The sequence below is a fragment of the Hemitrygon akajei genome, chromosome 15 (genome assembly GCF_048418815.1).
Source record: "Hemitrygon akajei chromosome 15, sHemAka1.3, whole genome shotgun sequence".
Taxonomy (NCBI): Eukaryota; Metazoa; Chordata; class Chondrichthyes; order Myliobatiformes; family Dasyatidae; genus Hemitrygon; species Hemitrygon akajei.
In genome coordinates, this window is record NC_133138.1 from 81,215,042 (window position 1) to 81,227,513 (window position 12,472).

Below are 12,472 nucleotides of genomic sequence, written 5' to 3' on the forward strand. Positions count from 1 at the left end.
CCATGAGCATTCAAAGTAGAAAAAGAACTTTAGGGATGATACTGAGAACATTAGGAGCACATGGGTTAGAAGATGTGCACCATGTCACAAACTGAAATGAAGCCCCAGATACTAGAACCTTTCGGCAAGTTGGGTGACATCAGTGGAGAGAGAAAACCACAATTAACAATTTGGCTCGGTGATGAGAACTTCTGAGTACATGGACAAGGATGACAAGTAGCTTTGCAGATAATAATTGGGAACTCCTGGACTTTGTAAAAAAAAAATAATTTTCTAATGGTGTTTTAGCTTTAACAGTGCAACTCTCAATGCTGCTGAATAATGAATTTAAATGGATTTTAAAGTATTTTACTCATTATCTTCTTGATTTATTATATTGTTAGCCTCTATCTCTATCTATATCTCGATGTCTATCTCGATCTCTATCTCTCGGCCTTTTCCCTCCTTGGAGCGATGGAGGATGAGAAGCGACCTGATAGAGGTGTACAAGATGATGAAAGGCATTGATCGTGTGGATAGTCAGAGGCTTTTCCCCATGGCTGAAATTGTTGCCACAAGAGGACACAGGTTTAAGGTGCTGGGGAGAAGGTACAGAGGAGATGTCAGGGGTAAGTTTTTTATTCAGAGTGGTGAGTGCGTGGAATGGGCTGCCGGTGGCGGTGGTGGAGGCGGATATGATAGGGTCTTTTAAGAGACGTTTGGATAAGTACATGGAGCTTAGAAAAATAGAGGGCTATAGGTAAGCTTAGTAATTTCTAAGGTAGGGACATGTTTGCAGGGACTTTGTGGGCCGAAGGGTCTGTATGGTGCTGTAGGTTTTCTATGTTTCTATTTAACCATTTGGGCTGTGATGGATCATGCTGCATGACAATCATTACATGAGAAGAAAGGTTACAAGAAGGTTCTAGTCAATTTCTGTAAAGCAACACAACTGAATTTGTCTAGCAATGAAATTGATAACAGAAACCCCTCCAGAGCAATAATTTCTTACATTGAACAGATATCTCCACTGCCTCCGAGCTTCGGTTTCCCAGATAGTTTGATGCCGTGCAGCTATAGAACCCGGAATCACTTTGTGAAATATTTTGGAAGAGCAGAATCCCATCCTTGGAATTATAATCCTGAACTTGAACTTTGTCTCTCTTGTACCATTTGTAGGTGGCTTCAGGGTTACTGCTACTGGCACATGACAATGAGACAGTGTCACCTTCTGTGATTTCCGATCTCCCTTCCACTTGAATGGTTACATTTTTGGGTGCATCTAAAAGTAAAAGATTTTATCTCTTATGACTAAGAAATGGGAGAGCACTACATCCCTAGCGGGACCTGAGTCACATACAGATGGCTGAGTCACATGGGAAATACAGATCGCACAACAGACATCAGACAATCGACACTCTTCTCCAAGTCCTGCCACTGGAAGATATCAAAAAGATTCAAGGACATTCTCAAAACTCCTTGTAGAAATGCAATATTCCCAATGACACACAGGAATCACAAGTCCATGGATATTCATAAAAGATAGGGTGCAGCTGGGATGATATTGAGAATATTGGGTCGTGCATCAGTGCAGAAAGTGTGGGAAGACAGCAGCATCTCACAAACGACCGTTAGTACACTTTTCAAGCTCAAAAGTCCTGGACGTTTCCTCAGTGAATTGAAGCCAGGTTTCCGGATCAAAGTAGTCCAGAAGACCCAGGAAGAGATTAGACTTAATTACTGAGGTTGGATATCTCAGATAAATCCCATCCTTGCTGGGAATACTCGGCAAGTCAGTGGAGAGAAAAAAAATCACGGTTATCAACTAAGCCCAGAGACTCGAGTTACTGAGCAGTTGCCTGGCTTTGTGATAAACAGAGTCGGAGGGAATAGTGTGCTGTTCTGTGGAGGTGTTTGGAATCTCTCTGTTGCATGTTGTGCAGGTTGGGTAAAGAGCTTACTGAGGGCCAGGCAGCAGCTCTCGTCATGTACTGGCTCCTTGCAGCCAGATCCCAGCAAGTGAACACCAGGCTGGGCTGCAACGTGAGACGGGTGGCATCCATTAACCAACAGTGACTGGAATGATCATGAAGGAATGGAAGTTAGTGGCTCTGTGACCTCTCCTCTGTAGCTAACACACCCGAGCAATGACTCCAAGCGTGAAGCGCGGACTGTATCAGTTATCGGATTTCAATGAGACTTCTTGATGGAAGTCAGCATTGGGAATGTATTGTAAACACAAAGTACACAGCAGATGCTGTGGTCAAATCAAGACGTACAAAAAAGCTGGATGAACTCAGCAGGTCGGGAAGCTTCCGAGATGCTGCCCGACCTGCTGAGTTCATCCAACTTTTTTGTACGTCTTGGGAATGTATTGTTCCTTGATCTGTTTGAGAGGAGAGGTTTGCTCTCAGAAATTATCCTTAAGGAGGATCTACTCTCAATTCTGTTCATACTGGACTGAAGTGACCACATTTTACAAATCAGGCAGCGTCCACCTTCACTTAGAGCAAGTGACAGCAGTAACGAGAACTGCACATGCGGCCCAGCTCTTTTACCCAGAGCCTAAAACCATGACAGTAAACACCCTGATTGCCTTCTTCACTGATCTGTCCGCCTGTAATACCATTTTCTGGGAGCTATGAAACTTCACCTGAGGGTCTTTCTGTACATCAACACTGCTGCATGTATTTACTGTCTCTGTTAGAATTAAGGTTCCTTGCTTTGTTAAAGACGGGGAGCAGTAATGGGGACAAGGTATAGGAATAGAACGAGGTGGAGGATAAATGCGTGGCTGAGGGATTGGAGCAGAGGGTAGGGATTCAGACTGGGACCTCTTATTGGGCAGGTGTGACCTGTACAAAAAGGACGGGTTGCACTTGAATCCCAGGGGGACCCATACCCTGGTGTTGAGGTTTACAAAGTCTGTTGGGGAGAGTTTTAACTAGAATTGCTGAGGGGTGGGAACCAACCTGAAGTGACCGAGGAAAGGGAGGTTGGCTCACAAATAGAGAAAGCTTGGAGACAGTGCGAAAGGGAGGAGAGACAGGTGATAGAGAAGGGGCGCACTCAGGCCAATCATTTGAGATGTGTCCTGGTCTTCCTGTGGGCTTAGCTACTGAGCTCAGCGGAACCATTTCTACTGACAGGAGAAGGGGCAAAGGTGGGTTACGAGGACGTTAAAACCAGTCGCTTTCGCCTGATGGGGCTCAGCAGCTGTGTTTGGTTGCTCATCTAGGAAAGGAAATATCTGAGATCAAACCTCTGCTGCCTTGAGGCTGTACCCAGTCATGGGGAAGGCTTTGGGAGTAAATCCCAGGGGGAAAATCCAGAGCTGGAGTCCCTAAGCCAGTCCTACAATGAGTTCAATGTTGACTGGCAAGTCTCGCCATGCTGCTGGTGTCAAACAAAATCTTTTGCTGCCGTTCCTTTGGGTTCATCAGATACATAGAGAAGGGGAGCACGGGTAACAGCTTGCTCTCCATATCGTACTTCCCAGGCTTGCGTATCTGGACAGCTAGGATGCAATATCCAGAAGCAGTACCTTCAACCCATCTAACCTGTTTAGAACCCTTTAAGCTACCTACTCCAACTGACCTGCATAAGGACCATAGCCCTCCATAACCCCACCATTCATGTACCTATCCAAATTACTTACAAACTTCCAAATCGAGCTTACGTGCACCACTTGTGCTGGCAGCTCATTCCGCACAAGGTTGTAGCAGATGCTGTGGAATAACAATGTGGGGCAGATAGGTTCAGGCAATAAAACTTCTGAGGAATAATCTTGCTAACTTACCATATAACAACACAACTGAGCTTGTCACTGGATGATATTAGTAGCAAAATACACTCAGAAAGAACAATTTCTTACATTGAACAGATATCTCTGCAGCCTCTGAGCTTTGGCTGCCCAGATAGTTTGTTGCCGTGCAGTTATAGAACCCAGAATCACTTAGTGAAATATTTTGGAAGAGCAGAATGCCATCCTTGGAAGTAAAATCCTGAACAACCATAGTCTCTCTTATACCAGTTGTAGGTGGCTTCAGGGTTACTGTTACTGGCACATGACAAAGAGACCTTGTCACCCTCTTCGATTTTCAGCTGTGATCTCGCTTCCCGTTGAATGGTTACATTTTTGGGTGCTTCTAAAAGGAGAAGATTTTATGTCTCATGACTAAATACCGAGAGCAGTACATCCCTCGCAGGATCTGAATCACATAGGTTAGTTGTGTCACACAGGAAGTTTCAATCACAGATCTGACATCAGAGACCTGACACTCTTCCTCAGGTTCTGCCACTGGAAGTGATCACTAGGCTGACAACAAAAAGATTCAAGGGCATTCTCCCCACTGACTTCCAGGAATGACAAGTCTATGAACAGAAAGTATGGAATGCAGCGGGGATGATATTGAAAATATTTGGCCCTGCATCATTGCAGAAGGCGTGGGAGGAGTGCAGCATCTCATAAACTACTGATGGTACACTCTACAAGCATAAAAGGCCCGGACCTTTCTTCAGAGAATTGAAGCAAGGTTTCTTGGGTCCAAAATATACAAAGAGATATCAGAGTTAACCAATGTGCATTACCCTACACCGATTGTGTATTACCCTATACCGATTATGTATTACCCTACACCGATTGTTCATTGCCCTAAACCGATTGTGTATTACCCTACACTGATTGTGTATTACCCTACACCGATTGTGTATTACCCTACACCTATTGTTCATTACCCTACACCGATTGTGTATTACCCTACACCGATTGTGTATTACCCTACACCGATTGTTCATTACACTATACCGATTGTGTATTACCCTACACCGACTGTGTATTACCCTATACCGATTATGTATTACCCTACACTGATTGTGTATTACCCTACACTGATTGTGTGAAGATCCATTTGCCATTGTTTTAGGTATCTTTCTCTCTCTCTCTTTGTCTTTCTGTCTCCTCCTCTGGCTGCCTGTCTCTCTCTCCCTTACTGTCTCTCTGTCGCTCACTCACTCTTCCTCTTTCTTCTGAAATAGTCTAACTGTCTCAGTTGTAGAATAGCAATGTGGGTAGAATGGATTTAGGACAAGAAAATTCTGAAGAATAACCTTGCTAACTTATACAATAACAACACAACTGAGCGTGTCGTCAGATGAAAATAATAACAAAGTTTTCTCACATTGCACGGAGATCTCCACAGCCTCTGAGCTCTGGTTTCCAAGGTAGTTTGTTGCTACACAAGTGTACAATCCAGAATCACTTTGTGAAATACTTTGGAAGAGTAGAGTGGCATCTTTGGAATTATAATCCTGAACTTGACCTTTGTCCCTCTTGAACCAGCTGTAAATGGCTTCAGGGTTACTATTACTGGCACACGACAAAGAGACCTCGTCACCCTCTTTGATCTCTGTTCTGTTCTCCACTTTAATGTTTACATTTTTGGGTGCATCTGAAAGTGAATAAATTTCATGTTTGAGGACTTGTGATACAGACAGAGTACATCCTTTGAGAGCCTAACCTAACTTCATTCAATCAGATATAATGGACAGACCGTGTTGACCACATGCCAAACATGTCTGAGCCCAGCCATGAGAGGAGTTTATGAAATGGATAGAAAATCAAGAATTTTTATAGACTTTCTCAGACTCTAGCTGAAACAAATCACCATTGACATCTGAAGGCTCTGGTCCATGAGCATTCAAAGTAGAAAAAGAACTTTAGGGATGATACTGAGAACATTAGGAGCACATGGGTTAGAAGATGTGCACCACGTCACAAACTGAAATGAAGCCCCAGATACTAGAACCTTTCGGCAAGTTGGGTGACATCAGTGGAGAGAGAAAACCACAATTAACAATTTGGCTCGGTGATGAGAACTTCTGAGTACATGGACAAGGATGACAAGTAGCTTTGCAGATAATAATTGGGAACTCCTGGACTTTGTAAAAAAAAAATAATTTTCTAATGGTGTTTTAGCTTTAACAGTGCAACTCTCAATGCAGCTGAATAATGAATTTAAATGGATTTTAAAGTGTTTTACTCATTATCTTCTTGATTTATTATATTGTTAGCCTCTATCTCTATCTATATCTCGATGTCTATCTCGATCTCTATCTCTCGGCCTTTTCCCTCCTTGGAGCGACGGAGGATGAGAAGCGACCTGATAGAGGTGTACAAGATGATGAAAGGCATTGATCGTGTGGATAGTCAGAGGCTTTTCCCCATGGCTGAAATTGTTGCCACAAGAGGACACAGTTTTAAGGTGCTGGGGAGAAGGTACAGAGGAGATGTCAGGGGTAAGTTTTTTATTCAGAGTGGTGAGTGCGTGGAATGGGCTGCCGGCAGCGGTGGTGGAGGCGGATATGTTAGGGTCTTTTAAGAGACGTTTGGATAAGTACATGGAGCTTAGAAAAATAGAGGGCTATAGGTAAGCTTAGTAATTTCTAAGGTAGGGACATGTTTGCAGGGACTTTGTGGGCCGAAGGGTCTGTATGGTGCTGTAGGTTTTCTATGTTTCTATTTAACCATTTGGGCTGTGATGGATCATGCTGCATGACAATCATTACATGAGAAGAAAGGTTACAAGAAGGTTCTAGTCAATTTCTGTAAAGCAACACAAATGAATTTGTCTAGCAATGAAATTGATAACAGAAACCCCTCCAGAGCAATAATTTCTTACATTGAACAGATATCTCCACTGCCTCCGAGCTTCGGTTTCCCAGATAGTTTGATGCCGTGCAGCTATAGAACCCGGAATCACTTTGTGAAATATTTTGGAAGAGCAGAATCCCATCCTTGGAATTATAATCCTGAACTTGAACTTTGTCTCTCTTGTACCATTTGTAGGTGGCTTCAGGGTTACTGCTACTGGCACATGACAATGAGACAGTGTCACCTTCTGTGATTTCCGATCTCCCTTCCACTTGAATGGTTACATTTTTGGGTGCATCTAAAAGTAAAAGATTTTATCTCTTATGACTAAGAAATGGGAGAGCACTACATCCCTAGCGGGACCTGAGTCACATACAGATGGCTGAGTCACATGGGAAATACAGATCGCACAACAGACATCAGACAATCGACACTCTTCTCCAAGTCCTGCCACTGGAAGATATCAAAAAGATTCAAGGACATTCTCAAAACTCCTTGTAGAAATGCAATATTCCCAATGACACACAGGAATCACAAGTCCATGGATATTCATAAAAGATAGGGTGCAGCTGGGATGATATTGAGAATATTGGGTCGTGCATCAGTGCAGAAAGTGTGGGAAGACAGCAGCATCTCACAAACGACCGTTAGTACACTTTTCAAGCTCAAAAGTCCTGGACGTTTCCTCAGTGAATTGAAGCCAGGTTTCCGGATCAAAGTAGTCCAGAAGACCCAGGAAGAGATTAGACTTAATTACTGAGGTTGGATATCTCAGATAAATCCCATCCTTGCTGGGAATACTCGGCAAGTCAGTGGAGAGAAAAAAAATCACGGTTATCAACTAAGCCCAGAGACTCGAGTTACTGAGCAGTTGCCTGGCTTTGTGATAAACAGAGTCGGAGGGAATAGTGTGCTGTTCTGTGGAGGTGTTTGGAATCTCTCTGTTGCATGTTGTGCAGGTTGGGTAAAGAGCTTACTGAGGGCCAGGCAGCAGCTCTCGTCATGTACTGGCTCCTTGCAGCCAGATCCCAGCAAGTGAACACCAGGCTGGGCTGCAACGTGTGACGGGTGGCATCCATTAACCAACAGTGACTGGAATGATCATGAAGGAATGGAAGTTAGTGGCTCTGTGACCTCTCCTCTGTAGCTAACACACCCGAGCAATGACTCCAAGCGTGAAGCGCGGTCTGTATCAGTTATCGGGTTTCAATGAGACTTCTTGATGGAAGTCAGCATTGGGAATGTATTGTAAACACAAAGTACACTGCAGATGCTGTGGTCAAATCAAGACGTACAAAAAAGCTGGATGAACTCAGCAGGTCGGATGCCCGACCTGCTGAGTTCATCCAGCTTTTTTGTACGTCTTGGGAATGTATTGTTCCTTGATCTTTTTGAGAGGAGAGATTTGCTCTCAGAAATTATCCTTAAGGAGGATCTACTCTCAATTCTGTTCATACTGGACTGAAGTGACCACATTTTACAAATCAGGCAGCGTCCACCTTCACTTAGAGCAAGTGACAGCAGTAACGAGAACTGCACATGCGGCCCAGCTCTTTTACCCAGAGCCTAAAACCATGACAGTAAACACCCTGATTGCCTTCTTCACTGATCTGTCCGCCTGTAATACCATTTTCTGGGAGCTATGAAACTTCACCTGAGGGTCTTTCTGTACATCAACACTGCTGCATGCATTTACTGTCTCTGTTAGAATTAAGGTTCCTTGCTTTGTTAAACATGGGGAGCAGTAATGGGAACAAGGTATAGGAATAGAACGAGGTGGAGAATAAATGCATGGCTGAGGGATTGGAGCCGAGGGTTAGGGATTCAGACTGGGACCTCTTATTGGGCAGGTGTGACCTGTACAAAAAGGACGGGTTGCACTTGAATCCCAGGGGGACCCATACCCTGGTGTTGAGGTTTACAAAGTCTGTTGGGGAGAGTTTTAACTAGAATTGCTGAGGGGTGGGAACCAACCTGAAGTGACCGAGGAAAGGGAAGTTGGCTCACAAATAGAGAAAGCTTGGAGACAGTGTGAAAGGGAAGATAGACAGGTGATAGAGAAAGGGCGCACTCAGGCCAATCATTTGAGATGTGTCCTGGTCTTCTTGTGAGCTTAGCTACTGAGCTCAGCGGAACCATTTCTACTGACAGGAGAAGGGGCAAAGGTGGGTTACGAGGACGTTAAAACCAGTCGCTTTCGCCTGATGGGGCTCAGCAGCTGTGTTTGGTTGCTCATCTAGGAAAGGAAATATCTGAGATCAAACCTCTGCTGCCTTGAGGCTGTACCCAATCATGGGGAAGGCATTGGGAGTAAATCCCAGGGGGAAAATCCAGAGCTGGAGTCCCTAAGCCAGTCCTACAATGAGTTCAATGTTGACTGGCAAGTCTCGCCATGCTGCTGGGGTCAAACAAAATCTTTTGCTGCCGTTCCTTTGGGTTCATCAGATACATAGAGAGGGGAAGCACGGGTAACAGCTTGCTCTCCATATCGTACTTCCCAGGCTTGCGTATCTGGACAGCTAGGATGCAATATCCAGAAGCAGTACCTTCAACCCATCTAACCTATTTAGAACCCTTTAAACTACCTACTCCATCTGATTTGCATAAGGACCATAGCCCTCCATAACCCCACCATTCATGTACCTATCCAAATTACTTACAAACTTCCAAATCGAGCTTACGTGCACCACTTGTGCTGGCAGCTCATTCCGCACAAGATTGTAGCAGATGCTGTGGAATAACAATGTGGGGCAGATAGGTTCAGGCAATAAAACTTCTGAGGAATAATCCTGCTAACTTACCATATAACAACACAACTGAGCTTGTCACTGGATGATATTAGTAGCAAAATACACTCAGAAACAACAATTTCTTATATTGAACAGATATCCCTACAGCCTCTGAGCTTTGGCTGCCCAGATAGTTTGTTGCCGTGCAGTTATAGAACCCAGAATCACTTTGTGAAATATTTTGGAAGAGCAGAATGCCATCCTTGGAAGTAAAATCCTGAACAACCATAGTCTCTCTTATACCAGTTGTAGGTGGCTTCAGGGTTACTGTTACTGGCAGACAACAAAGGGACCTCGTCACCCTCTTTGATTTTCAGCTGTGATCTTGCTTCCCGTTGAATGGTTACATTTTTGGGTGCTTCTAAAAGGAGAAGATTTTATGTCTCATGACTAAATACCGAGAGCAGTACATCCCTCGCAGGATCTGAGTCACATAGGTTAGCTGTGTCACACAGGAAGTTTCAATCACAGATCTGACATCAGAGACCTGACACTCTTCCTCAGGTTCTGCCACTGGAAGTGATCACTAGGCTGACAACAAAAAGATTCAAGGGCATTCTCCCTACTGACTGCCAGGAATGACAAGTCTATGAACAGAAAGGATGGAATGCAGCGGGGATGATATTGAAAATATTTGGCCCTGCATTATTGCAGAAGGCGTGAGAGGAGTGCAGCATCTCATAAACTACTGATGGTACACTCTACAAGCTCAAAAGGCCCGGACCTTTCTTCAGAGAATTGAAGCAAAGTTTCTTGGGTCCAAAATATACAAAGAGATATCAGAGTTAACCAATGTGCATTACCCTACACCGATTGTGTATTACCCTACACCGATTGTGCATTACCCTACACCGATTGTGTATTACCCTACACCGATTGTGTATTACCCTACACCTATTGTTCATTACACTATACCGATTGTGTATTACCCTACACCGACTGTGTATTATTATACCGATTATGTATTACCCTATACTGATTGTGTATTACCCTACACTGATTGTGTATTACCCTACACTGATTGTGTGAAGATCCATTTGCCATTGTTATAGGTATCTTTCTCTCTCTCTCTCTTTGTCTTTCTGTCTCCTCCTCTGGCTGCCTGTCTCTCTCTCCCTTACTGTCTCTCTGTCTCTCACTCACTCTTCCTCTTTCTTCTGAAATAGTCTAACTGTCTCAGTTGTAGAATAGCAATGTGGGTAGAATGGATTTAGGACAAGAAAATTCTGAAGAATAACCTTGCTAACTTATACAATAACAACACAACTGAGCGTGTCATCAGATGAAAATAATAACAAAGTTTTCTCACATTGCACGGAGATCTCCACAGCCTCTGAGCTCTGGTTTCCAAGGTAGTTTGTTGCTACACAAGTGTACAATCCAGAATCACTTTGTGAAATACTTTGGAAGTGTAGAGTGGCATCTTTGGAATTATAATCCTGAACTTGACCTTTGTCCCTCTTGAACCAGCTGTAAATGGCTTCAGGGTTACTGTTACTGACACACGACAAAGAGACCTCGTCACCCTCTTTGATCTCTGTTCTGTTCTCCACTTTAATGTTTACATTTTTGGGTGCATCTGAAAGTGAATAAATTTCATGTTTGAGGACTTGTGATACAGACAGAGTACATCCTTTGAGAGCCTAACCTAACTTCATTCAATCAGATATAATGGACAGACCGTGTTGACCACATGCCAAACATGTCTGAGCCCAGCCATGAGAGGAGTTTATGAAATGGATAGAACATCAAGAATTTTTATAGACTTTCTCAGACTCTAGCTGAAACAAATCACCATTGACATCTGAAGGCTCTGGTCCATGAGCATTCAAAGTAGAAAAAGAACTTTAGGGATGATACTGAGAACATTAGGAGCACATGGGTTAGAAGATGTGCACCACGTCACAAACTGAAATGAAGCCCCAGATACTAGAACCTTTCGGCAAGTTGGGTGACATCAGTGGAGAGAGAAAACCACAATTAACAATTTGGCTCGGTGATGAGAACTTCTGAGTACATGGACAAGGATGACAAGTAGCTTTGCAGATAATAATTGGGAACTCCTGGACTTTGTAAAAAAAAAAATAATTTTCTAATGGTGTTTTAGCTTTAACAGTGCAACTCTCAATGCTGCTGAATAATGAATTTAAATGGATTTTAAAGTGTTTTACTCATTATCTTCTTGATTTATTATATTGTTAGCCTCTATCTCTATCTATATCTCGATGTCTATCTCGATCTCTATCTCTCGGCCTTTTCCCTCCTTGGAGCGACGGAGGATGAGAAGCGACCTGATAGAGGTGTACAAGATGATGAAAGGCATTGATCGTGTGGATAGTCAGAGGCTTTTCCCCATGGCTGAAATTGTTGCCACAAGAGGACACAGGTTTAAGGTGCTGGGGAGAAGGTACAGAGGAGATGTCAGGGGTAAGTTTTTTATTCAGAGTGGTGAGTGCGTGGAATGGGTGCCGGTGGCGGTGGTGGAGGCGGATATGATAGGGTCTTTTAAGAGACGTTTGGATAAGTACATGGAGCTTAGAAAAATAGAGGGCTATAGGTAAGCTTAGTAATTTCTAAGGTAGGGACATGTTTGCAGGGACTTTGTGGGCCGAAGGGTCTGTATGGTGCTGTAGGTTTTCTATGTTTCTATTTAACCATTTGGGCTGTGATGGATCATGCTGCATGACAATCATTACATGAGAAGAAAGGTTACAAGAAGGTTCTAGTCAATTTCTGTAAAGCAACACAACTGAATTTGTCTAGCAATGAAATTGATAACAGAAACCCCTCCAGTAATTTCTTACATTGAACAGATATCTCCACTGCCTCCGAGCTTCGGTTTCCCAGATAGTTTGATGCCGTGCAGCTATAGAACCCGGAATCACTTTGTGAAATATTTTGGAAGAGCAGAATCCCATCCTTGGAATTATAATCCTGAACTTGAACTTTGTCTCTCTTGTACCATTTGTAGGTGGCTTCAGGGTTACTGCTACTGGCACATGACAATGAGACAGTGTCACCTTCTGTGATTTCCGATCTCCCTTCCACTTGA

At 43.5% G+C, this 12,472-nt stretch overlaps 1 protein-coding gene across 1 annotated transcript in view; it reads right to left on the reverse strand.

Annotated features, from left to right (window-relative positions):
- LOC140739086 (hemicentin-2-like) overlaps positions 1-12,472 on the reverse strand; it is a 48,921-nt gene that overhangs the window by 34,019 nt on the left and 2,430 nt on the right. Inside the window, 7 exon segments of the mRNA XM_073067032.1 lie at positions 992-1,261; positions 3,854-3,990; positions 3,992-4,127; positions 5,160-5,429; positions 6,660-6,929; positions 10,730-10,999; positions 12,225-12,412. Of these exon segments, the coding sequence (XP_072923133.1) occupies positions 992-1,261; positions 3,854-3,990; positions 3,992-4,127; positions 5,160-5,429; positions 6,660-6,929; positions 10,730-10,999; positions 12,225-12,412 (1,541 nt within the window).